Raw genomic sequence first — 15,874 nt, 5'->3', positions numbered from 1 at the left:
CTTTAGCATCCAGTTCCTGTCACTAAGCGGGCTGCTTCTCCAGACGACAACGCGTGCAAGCGGGCGAACATTTAAATTGGTGTCTGATCATTTTAAATGTCCTCCTTTGAAACTAGTGTCATCTTTTAAGCGTAAGATTGTGAGAGAAAGTACTCGCCTTCCCGAGGCTCTTCTTCCCTGTTTACTTCCTCATGACCAACCACATGACTCTGCCTGCTGCCGCCTGGGTGCGTTAGATTTCCACCAAGCAGCGCGCCGGAACCGAGCGGGAACAACTTTAACAAATGGTTACCTGAAGTATTAAAAAAATATAACATTGTTTTTTGGAATAGATCACTCTATATTTTCTCCTTTACAGATGATAGTAAGATATAGTGACTAATTTAAATTAAGTCCAGGCCAAAACCGATGACCAGTGAAGGCAGCACGAGTTTGATGTAAAGTAACCTGCAGTCGTGTCTGTAGATGGCGACAGAGATCCACTGGAGCCTCTCTTAAATTTCTCTCTTTCCGCTCCCCCTCCACGCCGAGGACACTGCAGATTTGTGGCTCCGTGGGGATGCGGTGATTTGCGACGATCAACTCGGTAGAATAAGCCTGAACTGAAATTAAACCAACCCAGTGTCTCAGACATCAAACCACGGGACAGTAATGCAATCCACTTCCCTACCCATTGCCCTTCAACTGACTAATATCCGTACAAAATAGATTTATTTTTTTTTGAAGGGTACTGATTTTTGTCCATCACATCAGCAACAAACCACTTAAAAGCCACTCCGGAAAAGTAAGTCTGGCTGCAGTCATAATTATCTTCGCTTGTAAATAACCATCACATCTGGAACAAGAAGACAACATGTCTGCGCAACATGTGGCCTCGAATGGATGAATGACCGCCTGCCCTCATGTTTCCTTCAAATTCTGATTGAATTGGACTTTTATTGCCAATAAGTCTAACACTATGACAGGCACTTCCTTTCAGCAGTGAGTCTGAGGTGAACAACAGTCATGTGGTAACAACCGTTCGTTTGACCCTTCACCTCCTTTATCAATCGTGTTCCAGCTGATGTCTGTGTGTCTATATAAGATTATAGTTACCCTAAAACTGTTCTAAATCTTTGTGATACAGCACCTTTGCATCATCCTTTGTGAGCTTTATCTTTGACAAGCCGATGATTTTCTGCTTTGGGTGTATTTTCTTTTCACAGAGTGGTGATTGACAGTAAAATGGGAGACAGATGGGTGTGACATATGGCAAGGTGAGCTACGCTTAATGTTGAGAATAAGGTGCCTCTTATCTCACCAAGCCACCGGAGCACCGTTTTTTTTTCAATGCACTTTATAGCGGGGACAAGAGAGACAGACAGGGAGAGACCGATGTAATTTAGATTCATAGCTTGCCTCCTCATTGACCGGCCTGTCCACAAACTACACACTGTGTCCCTGCGGCCGCTGGATTTATTACCCGTTTACCATCACACCAAGGTCACATTCTCAGCGGCACCTGGGTCAGCAATATGGGCTTCCTGGGAAGCATCATGAAAGGTTCTTACTAATGAGGTCTCGTATTACACTCTTTCTTTATTAACCTTCTGGCTCCTTGAGGGTTTTCACTTCTTGTTATCTTGATTGGTCTTTGTGGGATCTCACCGGAGACTCATTTCATTGTAAAGTATTAGATGGTTTCTGCTGAATCCCATACATGTGGAGAGCCCAACTCACAAAAACAGTGCATTGCTATCTCACAGAGCAGTTTTACAAATACTTGTATGTTCAGTTAACAAGCGAGCGACTGCTCAGTCTCTGCCCATTAAATACTCTCACAGACCTCGTTCAGTTTCCCTGAGCACTGTGGCAACCACAAGCAGCTGGATTAATACATTATGTATTATCGCACTCAACACATTAAGATCTTTGAAAAATATTTTTGACACAGAGCAGAAATTGTATGTTATGAACTGCACTCTGAAGTAATTGGCAAGTCATTACGAAGCCATGTCTGTGATATGCAAAAATGGTGTATCTGTACAAAGGCAAGAGCATTAGCAAACACATGTGTGTTCCCCGAGGCCTTGTGTGCCCTTTAATAGCCGCAAGTTGACTCATTGAACTCCACTCGTGATTAAAGATTTTCATAACAGAAACTTTTACACTGCTGTGAAATGTGCAAGGTGATTAAAGGCTGCTCTATCTGTAGTCCAGTCCCGCTGCCATTCTCTCTCATTGATCTTTTTCAGGCCCTTGAAATAGTAGCTGTGCGCAGCAGGCTTCCCTCATCAGAATAAGACACCATGCCTACAGTCCCGTAGTTATTCTGTCAGCAAATATTGTGATGGACTTTGTTGTTTCTTCTAATAATTTGGTACGGAAAGCAAAAGTGGAGCTTCTGTGTTTTAAAGACTGGATGAACAGCCCAGCACAACTGTGATGTTGGTTTGTATTGCAGAAGGTGGAAAAGTAGAAAATTAAAAGGTTGACTTATAAAATATCTAATAAATATGTTAATGTATACATATGATCCAGACTCTCTTGTTCAGAGATATCTGACCGTTGTTTCACAAGGTAAGGGAGTCACTTTACCCGAGACCTCGGTTTGCAAGCAGCAGATCATAGCAACATTCTGGTGGGTATGTTGTTGTGCATCTCGGAACCTCACCCCCAAGACCCTGTCGGTTCCCTTGAGGTTTCTGGGCTACCCAATTACCACCGACAGTATCACTGTGAGGGGAGCCACATAGGTGTTGAGGGCAGGTGGCTTGTCGACATGGAAGCCTGACATACTCAGGTCCATCTTTCACAATTATCATGTACACTTTGCTATTGAAAAGAGATTTATTTGAGGAAAAAGTATCTTGCACGACTTTGACAACACACAAGCTGTGTCTTGCTCAAGAAATAATTAGAACATGTCTTTAAACTGAAAGACAATATGGGTTTGAACTGTAGAATGGAGGTGACATACTCCCTCCAGTTCACATTGATTCTCTAAAGCACCAATAGAGGTATGAAAGCCATACGTCCATTTTGAATAACCACTTCATCCAGATTAGTATTGTGGAAGCTGAGAGCATCCCAATGACATTAAGGTGATAGGGCTAACTCACCATCACTCTGGAATAAACAATCCTAAACATACGGTATACCCTAATTAGATGTTGGTTATGATACTGGTGGAAACCAGTGATTTAATATCCAGTGAGTCCAGTGACCAGTGAGTTAATATCTGGTCCATATCTGGAAGACCATTTCCTACGGTTGACATTCTATTATACCCAGTTTATTCATTGGTTCTTCTTATCCTGGATCGGAGATTTGTCATTTGAGAAGAGACCTTGTCCCTCTGCACTGATATGTTGCATCATTTGATAAGGACTACTGTTCAGGATAACTTTATATTGCAGTGACTAGTGGCCCAAACCAAACAAGATGTCTTCCAGAGCCACCTGATCCTTCAATGCAGAGGTCATTCAAGAATGTCCGGTCAACAATAATTGCAGACCTTATTTCCTGATGCCTTTTCTATTGATTGAATGCAGAAGCCGAATTAGTCCAGGTTCCTAAGGAAACACAAACCAGCTAAGTAATCTTAGTGATTGAAGCTCCTTCTCTCGGTGCCCCGGCAGTGAACTCAACAGGAACCATATTTACATATTTCATTCCTTTCATATTGAAATTAAATCAGAATCAACTGGGTCATTTCACCACATGCCAGAGAGCATGACTGGATGCTCTGGACGTCACTGTAGTAATTATAGAAGTATTCACCTTTATAATCCTGTTGATTTGTCACCAATCTGTGTTTTAGACTGGCTTGGCTTGCTTTCATTTATATTGAAAATAAAATTGCCCTCTTTCGATTTCCCCTCTGTGTTGCTACAAAGTGAAAGCAGAAGCACAACACGAATACACACAGGAGAAAGACAAGAAAAGTTCGGGGAAAGGTTGTTACATCACCAGCACTTGATGCCCAAAACACTTCCCACAAGGACTTACGAGGCTAACAAGTGGTTTCAAGACAAATAGCAAAGGCTGATTGTGGTAATGTTCTAATATCAGATTCGATCAAGCAGCAGATGTCTTTTTATTGCAAGTCATTACTGCTGTCATACTTATTAGCATATAAATGGTTTCCAGGTCTTTCGAGACTTAAAAGTTATTGCATGTGTAATTGAACCTGATCTCTGCTCTGCGATTGAGATGTACCGCCGTGCACACGCTGATGTGCACTCAGGGTGCCGAGCATATTGCTGAGCATCGGGCGCACAACACGAATATAAATATTCGAACATGTGACAGATACCATTGCATATTTATCTCATTTGATGCACAAATATACACATCAAGGAAATTTTTAAATCTAAAACATCATAAGGGGAATGATCATAGGGGGATGATTAGTGTTTATAATTATTAGGATTAAGTTGCAAGCTTGCCACAATCCTCTCAGGACTGTTTCCCAAATTGCACAAGATGATCACATCTTGAAATTTCTCCACATCAAGCATCACTGATGATCACAAATCAATATTTTTACATCCTGCTGGATGTAAAGTAAAGCGGCAATTACCAACTAGTGTGGTGGTTTCTGCCCTGGAGTGCTTATTTTTATTCATTAACAAGAAGCAACAGGATATTGGTCTTTAGAGTGTGGTAATTCACTCAGAATTTTAAGTGGGCTGTGATAGGGTAAAGAGGTTTTGCACTTGCTACTCAAATTTAAGTGACAGACCCTTGTGACAGAGAAATGACTGAACTGAAGCAGACTGTAAAAATTCAGTAGCGGTCATCTTTTATTGTGGCAGGTTTATGTTAGATATGTGATGAAATGGTTCACAATGAGGCAATAAAATATTCTGATAATTATCGCAGTGTCGAAGATTATCTTGCTCTCTTGCAAAATAGAGCAGTATATCCACTGCTTTGCCCAAAACTATAATATATCAACAAATACTGAATATATGGGCATTCATTTTTGCAGATAGGTACCTTTGGTATATATTCTCATTCATTCTAGCCCCTTTTTCTACTGCAGGTCCAAATTATTGTGCTTCTTTCCAAATGCTGTGTGGCACAGATAACCTTAAACACGTAAGACAGACTCTGGTACTGTTTTTTTATATTTCAAAGAAAAATGTAACCTTTTTTTTTGGGCAACATATTTTGCATCACAGAAGATATGAATAAAATGTTGTGAGACACATTCAAATCAGTGCTGCTGAGGTAGAACTTAATTTTTTTTGTTGTTTTTGTTTTTTTGCTGGAAACATACAGCACTGATGTGTTTTTACCCTCTGCCTTGGAATAGCGCCTGTGCCTCACAGTTAGTGCACAAGGTAATCTGATTGATGCTTTAATATTGAAAATCGAATTAAATAGGGAAAGTTGTAATACCAGTACCCATCATAGAGGTTTTGACCAATCTTTGTTTGCAAATATCACAGTACACTGTAGGATTATAGTGCCGAATAATATGTGGGAAACTGATTTTATGACCTCACCTTACAGGAACCCATTGAGAAATGGGTTTGATTTTGACACATTTCTAAGCAGTGCATCATGCAATTTAGCCATTTTATTCAGTTTTATTCTCTTCCAACCAATTTCATAATATATAAATAGTCATCAATGGACATTTTGAATTGCCCTCTAAAGTGTCCCAGAGGTTGACATTTTCCTTTTTCAAATGTTTTAGTGCCTTAGGGGTTAGAAAGTAAATTAAATTTTTGTTCATGGCTTACAAACTAAATGATCACAGTCTCACTAATATTTACTTTCAGATCTAAGAATGCCAACATTTACCATAACTGTAATTGCCACTGCTTTCATATACAATGTGTGCTTCCAGTGACCCCAATGATTATTTCTGTATATATCAAAACAAGCAGGTAATGCTATGTATTAAGGAAGTATGTTCTTTCAGACTGTTGTGACTATTAGACTTTGACCTTTGACCTCATTATTGAGGTATCTCCAGCAGCTGGTGACTTCAGGGATTGCATTTCTCTGAATCTGTTCAGAGATTTCAGGTACCCCTGAAGATCACCAGCCAATAGATTCTGTCCATTTTGATTCTTTTGTGCAAAAATCTAAAGTGCTAAACGGGCAAGTGTGTTTACTAAAACGAGTTAACTATTTGCAGGATGCTGCATTATGTTTTAGAGCATGCACAAATGTAAGTCTTAAGCTGCATTGTCTTGAATATTGAGCTATTCCTTTAAGAGAAGGGAATATGTTGGAGGCTACAAAACTGAAATATTAATCCGTTTGACTTGTTTCCTCTGGAGTGAGCAGGGCCAGATGTACAGTATATTGAGCAGCCCTTCACTTAAATCCTTGAGGGTGCTCACATTGGCCCTCCCTGCATCAGCACACACACATTCGTCACACGAACCCCCTCATTTCACTCTTGGTCTTGAGGGCCTCAGATGTGATTTGTGCATTTCAGTGTCAACACAGATGGATGAGGCACCTCACCAAGGCTGTCAGTCTCAGTCAGTGGGGGACATTAAATTATCACATCCAAGGCTGTGCTCTACACAAAAGTGGAACACACAAACGCAGCGTTGGTTCACACAGCCGTAAATGTTTCTGTGTGTGTGTGTGTGTGTGTGTGTGTGTGTGTGTGTGTGTGTGTGTGTGTGTGTGTGTGTGTGTGTGTGTGTGTGTGTGTGTGTGTGTGTGTGCGTGTGCGTGTGCATGCTTGTTTGCAGTCATGCAAATGCGTGCGTGGCTCATGTACCAGCTTCACATTGTACGAGTGAGAATGTGATAGGAATTCTATTATTGGACTGGTAATAGTGTTATTAACTAATGAACTCAAAATGTAGTCAGAAGGAAATGATGGCACTCCATTTGGCTGTTTAGTTGCTTGGCTGCCCGACTCGCAGGCTGGCTGGGAAAACGATGCTGACCTGGGCGCATCCAAATTAGATATTGGCATGGTTGTGTTTATTACACAGTGGGAGAGCTGCTCTGGCTCAGCCACCCTGCTGCTCTAAATCTGGCCAGTGCTCGGCTCAGCAAACACAATGCAACAGCAGGGAGACAGTGTCTACACATTCCCGTTAAGCTGTAGATAATAGTAAGACAAAAGTTCAGCCCCTACATTTGTATGCAATTTTCAAATGTGGAATCGAGTAGTATGTTGGGTTTATTGTGTGGATTTGTTCATGCGCTGTTCAGATTGTTGGGTTTGATGTGATGCATCAATATTTGGTAAGCAGAGTGCAGAAATCCTTCCCAGATTGTAAAGTGGAGCACTGTCATGATTCCACATGAAAAGGCCACTTAAAAGAGCTGGAATCAAAATTCAGTGACTTGTGAACAAAGCACATGTGATCTTTTTTTTGTGTGTGTGTTTTTTTTAATATAAAACAGAGAAACATCTGACTAGTCACATCAGTCACCAGCCGCCCTCCTCATAAATCAGTAATAGGGATGAAAGAGAGCAGAGATGGAAAGAATGCCAGAAAGCAGCAAAAGGGAAGATAGGGTGCGTAAGAGAGGGAAAAGTGGGGTGGGATGGACAGAGAGAGAATACACAAAAAGAAAGGGTAGGTAGAGAATGAGGATGTCTCCATCTTGCCCCCCTCCCGGTCTTTGATCAGTGGTCCATGGGGCACCGAGGCAGTCCTGATAGCTGGCCCATGCGTCCTGAGGAACGCAGCTTCACATTCCTCCTTGCTCTTTCCCCGCTTCTGCAAAATCACTTTTGGTCTTTCAGACACACCAGCTGTGAAAACACATCATGGCTTACGACAAGCCAGAAAAGACCTGGCTATCGCACTGCAGTGCCATTGTCTCGCAGGTCCTCATTCACCGCTGCAGTTCCTCTGGGAGCCAAAGCTATTTCATCCTCATGTAATGTTTTCTGTTATATTCTAAAATGAAATTCCTCTATTGCTCTGTTGTTTAACTCCCATAGGAGAAATCAGCCGTTAGGTTCAGTTGTGGAGGAGCAGTCACTGTGGCGTCTTCGGCAGGACTTGATTCTGAATCAAATATCGCATTTATCACAGACATACTAATATTAAATCTGACAAAACCAGTTCCTCACAGACAGAATCCACAGTCAAGACAAAGACCTGAACCCAAACTCAAGCATTAATTCTGCATAACAGGATGGTTGAAGATTACTTATAGGGAATAGTAGTTGTGTAACTATAGTTGTTTTTAGTGCTACAATTGTATTTGGTTGACATTTTTATTCAAAGCTTTACATAACTAATAATTCACACAAATCAAGCCTCTCGAGACGATCAAATAAGAACATGACATGAGTCAAATTAGAGTCTGATTAGACATAGGAATCAACAAACAGTGCATCTTTCATCTTGCATGATTTTTATTCTGAATGTGTGACAATCAGCTGTGCTGCATTATTTAGATCATAAAACACCAGTATTTGATCAGTTTTTCATTGCGCTGTGAAATACCCAGGGTCACTGAAGGAGGGAGATTGATTTTCATCCCCCTTGTAATACAAATATTTCAGGAGAACAGGAGATGATTTGACCAGATCCCACCAAATTACTTCTTTCAAATTGCAATTGTGCCTTTTATTGTTTCTCCTTTGTAGATTTTCTATCATCACATGCAGAAAAATATCACAAAAAGCTCTTAATACGTTAATCCTTCTGCCTTGTATACGACAACCGTTAGACTGTGGCTTGGACCTCTATTGCGACCTTTAACAGGCTGTGTGAACTGACAGGAGTGTCTGTGTGGATGAAATAGTTCAGATAAGATCAAAGTGGAAAGCTGATTTAGTTGCTGCTTTATAAGTGAGTTTGAAGCCTTTGAATTGCATGCATGGAACAACTGGGAGCAAATGAAAGGATGCGAGCAGCAGGGTGATGGAGTGTTTCGGGCTGGTTGAAGACCAGAAGCAGTGTTGCATCCCCGACCACCTGCAGGGGCCTGAAACTGCGATGACTTTCAAAGACCTCAAAACAAACTGCATAGAGCATCTTCCATCTCACTAACTTTAATGTTTCAAAGTGTAGCTACACCTGCTGTATTTTGATTGTGTTTTTATTTTGAACTTCCAAACAATCCCACATTGTACTTGTGGGTTTATTTATCCTATTAGACATATTAATATGAAATAATTAGAAATAACATAACAGTGCTTATAGCAACATATAAAAGATTTTTTATGTAGTAAAATAATATAAGTCATTGCCTTGTAAAAACAATTTTGCATTACTGAAGACTTTCAATGTCTACACTGTTCACACAAACTGAGTGCAGCAAAGAAAGTGTTTTGATCAGAAGCTTGGGAATCATAATTAAATAAACCTTTAGGTGTGGCAATACTATCAGTATTCCTAAAATGCTAAACTTTAAAAGTGGCAGTCATACATGTTATTTTCTCTCTAACTCTGCCCTTATTGTATCAGTACCCAGCATGTTCCAAATGTGGCCCTGCTCCAAAACATATAATATGAATGAATGTATCAGAGGCAAAGTTTAATGATAAGCCATTCATTTCAATTGTGTACATACAGTACAACAATAAAAATGCAGAGTTGGCAGGGTTTGTTTTTTTTCTATTGACGCTTTATTGAACTGGCCAACATCTGTTTTCAAGGATCAGAGGGTTGTGTGCTTAGCCCTCAAACAACATTGGAGGATTTTACAGAAAGGAGTCGGACAAACAGACTCTGTGGCACATCAACAACAACTTCCCTCCCAATGTGGAAAAACCTAAAAATGTGACCCTTGCTCCACAACAAGAGCTGAGCTGGCCGTTCAACATTACATCTCTAAAAAGGTTTGACAAAGACTTAACTTAATATAAATGCTGAGAAAAGCAAACACCCCCAGTCATGCAGCCATCATGACAATGTTTAACAGAGGAATGACCGAGAGCTTCCTGACCTTATGTCCCTACAGAGCACTCTTATAACAGTGGAAAAGACCCTTAATGTCTCTTTCCCAACCGTTGCAGACGTATACAAAATTGATATGTTACTAAGACTTCAAAAATAATAGTACACCCCTGACCCCCTCCGTTTATTTTACCAGTTTCTCAGACTCTGCACAGACCTCTTCTTCAAAGCCATCAGGGCTTCACGCTTCTTCAGGAAAATGTCTCCTCGACTTTACATAATGCCTCTGGCTGACTGACTACAGAAAACAGTGTCTCTCTTTCTACGTGAGGTCAATGACATTCTAAATGAAATGTAAATTAATTGAACTAGTTTGAAGGTTGCAGCTTGAAGCTCTAAGTGTGTACCATTTATACTTGTACACAAAGAAAAAGAAGCTTGGTGAAACAGCCCAGTGGATCATCAGTGCTGTTGACCTCAGCCATTGCACAAGCGGCAAGCCTCCATGACCCTAAAGGACTCTTCAACTCCTGGACGTGCCTTCAGACAGGGTGGGACCACCCAGGATCAAAACACCTCATATAAAAACATGTGATATAATAATTGTATACAGACACATGTTGACATGTAGGACAACTTGTGTAGAAGTAATAGCTCAGTGATCCACAGTGATCCGACATTTTCATGTGCCTCCCTCAGGAAAACTAATTTCCCACCCATGCTCTGAATGTTGAGCTTGTAGATGGAGTGGTCAGTGCATTAATGTGACTATAGTTACAGGTTTAAGCCCCATCAGGAGTCAAGAAGGTTTATCTTGATCAGAGGTTTGCAACCTTTATGACCAAAAGAGTAGTTTTTGTCACTTTCCACCAAGTATAACTGGAGCTGCAAAACATGTTTAGCATTTTCAGCACCAAATTGTACCCTTATTTGTGAGACAATTTCAACATTTTAAGATTCATAACAATTTTGTTTTTACGTATTTGAAGTCGATTTGCACATTTTCTTTTTTAATTCTGAGCTTTTTTCATCTAAAATTTCTAATCATTTTATTTTATGTCAAGCTGTTTAAGACGTTTTTCCTCATTTCTTATGGTCATTAGGTCCCCCCCCCCCCCCCCCCCCCCCCCCCCCCCCCCATTTTAGTTATTGTGCCTTTTTTCAAACTCTTTTTGTGTTAGGTAAGAGATAAAATTGACTGTCATTGTTTCTTTTTTTTTTTTTTAAAGGTTAACATTTTCATTTAGGTATAATTTTGAGAACTCTTTTTTTTTTTTTAATCACGAGTGTTGATCTTTATCATCCTTGCGTCACCTCTGATATGACTCACCATAGACTCACCACCCTACGTTGCACTCGTAGGGTGCTTGGTTAACTCAGCAGAGAGAAATCAGACCTCCCTTATCTCTGGGTGTGAATGGGTGCACTTGGAAGCCCCGCCCGGCTGGGAGGTGACAGGAGCCAGCGGGAGCGCACCGTGCGCCGTGGAGGAGCGGAGCGTCACTTCATCATCAGCCGTCGTCCTGGTGGGACGGCCGCAGCTAGGCTCCGCTCGGTCTACCTGGATCGCCGTCTCTCTTCCAGGCATCACTCTTGTTTTGCAAGCCTTTAATGTTCCGACGCTTCAGACGACTGGGGGAATCGTCCGGTGGACTGTGTGCGAAGCGGGAGGCCGGGACTGATGGAGAGTCGAGGATATTCCGGAGGAGAAGAGACACTTTGAAGGCAGCAGCGCTAAAGCTAACAGGCTAACTGAATGTTTTCACTAACTAGCATGCTAGCTAGCCCAAGCCGAGGCTCCTTTTTGTTGTTGTGTCGGTTAAACGAGCAGTCGTAGAAACAACACAAAAAAACTGCAAATGCCCACACAGGCTTGAATTGAGCGCTTCGTGGCGGCTTTTCGAACCGGATTTGTTGAAATGTTTGGACATCGGTGTCCGTTTGGGTCCTAATTTCCCCGAGTCGGGACAATAGTGAAGTGTCCAGGCAACAAGTCTGGTACACACCGTTACTTTAATATCAAGTTTGCAGCCATGTTGGGCAGTGTTCGTATCGGTATGTGTTTGGTAAAAGCCGAGCAGTCCGTGTGTGAGTGTTGTTAAAGTAAAGGGAGCGGCGTACAAAGGAAAGTGTGATTTGAGATGCACAGATTTGAGCCACCGGGTCCCTCCGCTCACCTGGAAAACCTGTTGTCAGCTAGTCGATACCATTATTGACGAGGAGACGAAGTGGATGGACATTATAAGTCGCCCACATGCGTTGGATCAATTCCCGGACTTGTGAAAGGCATCTGAAGCAGAAGGAGGGAGACGTGAGCGCACAGCCCTTGCAGCCCGGGGGAAGATGGCGGAGCGATCCCGCAGGAGGTGGTGAAGCCAAAACTTCAGGACTTCTCGGATTTATCGCCAGACATCTTATCCCAGATCTTAGGACACATGCAGGCCAAAAAACGATACCTAATCCTGTTCTCCGCCGGTGCGTGTCTCGTCCTGTTGTTTTGCTTCGGGGGGATCCAGGTCCCGCTGTCCAGACGGGGTCCTAGCCGGCGTGATGAACGCAGCCTCGGCGGCTTCCAGCACGGGGCGCGGTGGCGCCGCTACCCGGGCTCCCTGCAGCCCTTCAGCTCCTGGGAGCAGGGCCGGAGCGACGAGCTCACCGAGCACATATCTCCCCGGCAGAAGAGGGACACCAACTCCGGCATCTACACGGGCAGACGCTGCAGGATGGACTCCTGCTTCGACTTCTCCCTGTGTGAGAGGAATGGATTTAAAGTTTACGTGTACCCCCAGCAGAAAGGGGAGAAGCTGTCCGAGAGTTATCAGAACATCTTGTCCTCCATCGAAGGCTCCAGGTTCTACACACCGGACCCGGGACAAGCATGCCTGTTTGTTCTTAGCCTGGACACGCTAGACCGGGACCAGTTGTCCCCCCAATATGTGCACAACTTGAAAGCTAAAGTCCAGAGCCTTCCTCTGTGGAACGGAGGCAGAAACCACATCATCTTTAACTTATACTCTGGCACTTGGCCGGACTACACAGAGGATCTTGGCTTTGACATCGGCCTTGCCATGTTGGCCAAGGCCAGCATTAGCACGGAGAACTTCAGGCCTAAGTTTGATGTTTCCATCCCTCTCTTCTCTAAAGACCACCCAAGGACAGGAGGGGAACGGGGCTACCTGAAGCACAACACAATCCCCCCTTATAGGAAGTACATGCTTGTTTTTAAGGGGAAGAGGTACCTAACGGGAATAGGTTCAGACACTAGGAACGCTTTATATCATGTCCATAACTCTGAGGACGTGGTCCTCCTCACCACTTGCAAACATGGGAAAGACTGGCAGAAGCACAAGGATGCACGCTGCGATAAAGACAACACCGAATATGACAAGTGAGTAATTTCTTTCCATTCAGTGGTTGGCCAAACTATTTCAGACATTTCATTCACTCCACACAAACTGTAGGTAGCTGGAGATGCACGCTCGACTTTTAAGTTTGTTTTTTTTTATATTCATTTAATTTGCATTGAACCCAGTTCCAGTTATAAGAAAGCAAAGATCATATGAGGTTTTGAATGTTTTAGCAATAAATAATTTTCCCACTAACACCGAATCCTTTCAGGAAAGCTTTTGAGGTGAACTACTACAGTACATCAGGTCTGTATATTGAAGCTGGATTTACTTTGTCATTCCCCCAGAAAACCTTACTTATAATATCCTATAAGAAAGTATTTGTCAGAGTCCTCAATTCACTGGTTTTATCTAGGGCTGCACAATATTAGATGGGCATGGGCCAATGTTGAGTATTGCAAAAACAATATGATTCACAAGAAATGCTAAGTATTTGTGCGTTCATATTTGTTCTAGTAAGTGTTCTTTCTCTTGTCCCTATTTAACCTCAACTGTGACTGAGCTACTGTTTTCTTTTTTTCTGTCACATGATCATCTGCAGTTCTGCCCGGCAGCAATTCAGGAGCCATTTGTTGACTTCCGCTGTTTATAATATTTTGTTCCTGGGATTTTTGTGCTTCTGCCTTCTCCCCTTTCAGCACCGTTTATGAAATGGTTAAGCTTGTCATTCAATTAAACCCTTCCAACTAGTTAATTGCACAGGCTTTGTGAATTGTTTGCCATCAATCATGTTTTTACATCATCTAAAAGTCTGCCATTTTGAATTTGCAGAGCATGAATGAACAGTAAATGGAAACCTAATTTGTTGCAGTCAGTGTCGCAGTAACGGTAAACGTGATATATTGTGCAGCCCTGTTCTTATCGGTGACAACGTGTTTGTTTTGGTTTGGTTATGGCTTATCGTTATCGCGGTAGAAATGATCACATATGAAGGAAGTGCCATGATGCTTCCCACACACTATAAAGTGTGATCAGAGTATTTCCTCGTCCTAAATCTGTTGAGCGCTCACATTTCTCAGATTTAATTACTTCCCATTTCGCAGTTTCTAATTTGGCCGACCACAACTTTTTAGTAGACGCCAATACTTTTTCGGTCTAATATTTCTCAATAACTGACTGCACTGACCAAATGTGACCTAACGAGGCTCAAATAAGGGATTTTTCTGTTATACTGTCATTCAGTTGATATCAACGTCTCTGGACAACTTGCTATTCAGCGGTGGATTAATCTCTTCCTTTTCCTTCACTTGCTTTTGACATCTCCAACCATTCTGCCTGTAATTATAATAATCTCAGTACCGTCTCAAGTTTTTTGGTTGTCCTAATGTAGAGACACATACCGTACATGATCTTGCAGTTACCTTGACGCTCGGTTAACGGTGATATTCTCCCCAACTATTCCCCATCGCTTTCAAATGCATTACTTCTTCTAAGTGTCTCTGATCATCACCTATCCTATTGTAGTGCCCTCCTGTTTGCTGTGCTTAAATCTGATGAGCAAACTGGCGTCTGTCTTCCCAACACTGGCCAGTGGGGTTGGTTCTGTGTCCCCCTCAGACTGTGCCGTGTTGTTACTGGTGACTGTGTGGCGCTGGCTGTTTGACTGTGGCTCTTTGGAGTGGATTAGTGGGGACAAAGCTCTGGTGCCAGTGAGGGGAAGCCACTCTGGTCCCTGTTTGCTCAGTCATTTCCCAGACTAACCCGGCTGCATCAGCCAGGAATGCCCTCGCCCCCCAACCCGTGCCCTGCGTGACCCCGTTGTTGTATAGGGTCCTTGTTGCGATTGACCCCCCCCTCACCCCCTCTATGTCAACTCGCGTCAACTGTCAACCATGTTGTTTGCTAATCGTGGATATTTTCTCGTAGTATCTAAGTGTCAGTTATGACAGCTGCCTGCAGAGATCATCCTTCCATGGAAGTCACAAGCAGCTTCAGATGCGATTTCAGATTGGGATGTCTGAAATATTTGTTTGCCTCCTTTCCGTCACAAAGTTGATATGTTTGATGTCTCACTGGAACTTAAGTACACTGAATGCTCACTGACCTAATACCAACTTACCTAATTCAACATATCACTCATAAGGCTGAATTATCTGCTCTCTGTACAACTCTTCGTCAGCTTGCCGCCTGCTGTCAGGAAGCGATTTCACATGGTGAGATGAGTGGCACCAGAGCCACAACCCAAAAGAAAAATTAATCCTCCTGTCATTAAGTAGCATTGGTGGAGGATTGGGCTTTGAGTATATCTATCTCTTACCAGCTTGGCCTCATTGCATGCTTATAGTCTGCTCAGGAGTTCTCGGTTAATATTTGTCGGTAAGCCACACTGTTATCAATCAGCAGATTTTGACTTTATCCCCAGTCCACAGTTGAATTCCTGTAATGTTAAGCAAAATTAATTCACTCATCCTCGCATCACCGTGTCCTTCTGCAGGCTTAGCTGCATCCATCAGGGAAGTGTGCATGTCACTGAAGCTACTGGAACCAAAACGTAGGTATTGGTTTTGGGTAGTAAGGAGCATACTTTGCGATTTGTGAGCACTTTCCACTCTTTGTGGTTTATAAATGGTGAGTTTTGTCATGTTTTAACTGGATAAATTAGTCTGGGTTAGGATTTAAGATTTGTGTTCAGTGTAT

General features: G+C 42.4%; 1 protein-coding gene across 1 annotated transcript in view; it reads left to right on the top strand.

The window, feature by feature from the left end:
* Positions 1–11,484: 11,484 nt before the first annotated feature.
* LOC308133906 (exostosin-1a-like) overlaps positions 11,485–15,874 on the top strand; it is a 34,674-nt gene continuing 30,284 nt past the window's right edge. The window contains exon 1 of the mRNA XM_080501451.1: positions 11,485–13,218. Within this exon, the coding sequence (XP_080357577.1) occupies positions 12,266–13,218 (953 nt within the window). The 5' untranslated portion in view covers positions 11,485–12,265. The remainder of the gene's footprint in view (positions 13,219–15,874) is intronic.

The sequence above is a fragment of the Blennius ocellaris genome (assembly GCF_963422515.1).
Source record: "Blennius ocellaris genome assembly, chromosome: 8".
In the NCBI taxonomy this organism is placed as follows: domain Eukaryota; kingdom Metazoa; phylum Chordata; class Actinopteri; order Blenniiformes; family Blenniidae; genus Blennius; species Blennius ocellaris.
This window is presented reverse-complemented; position numbering and strand designations above follow the sequence as displayed.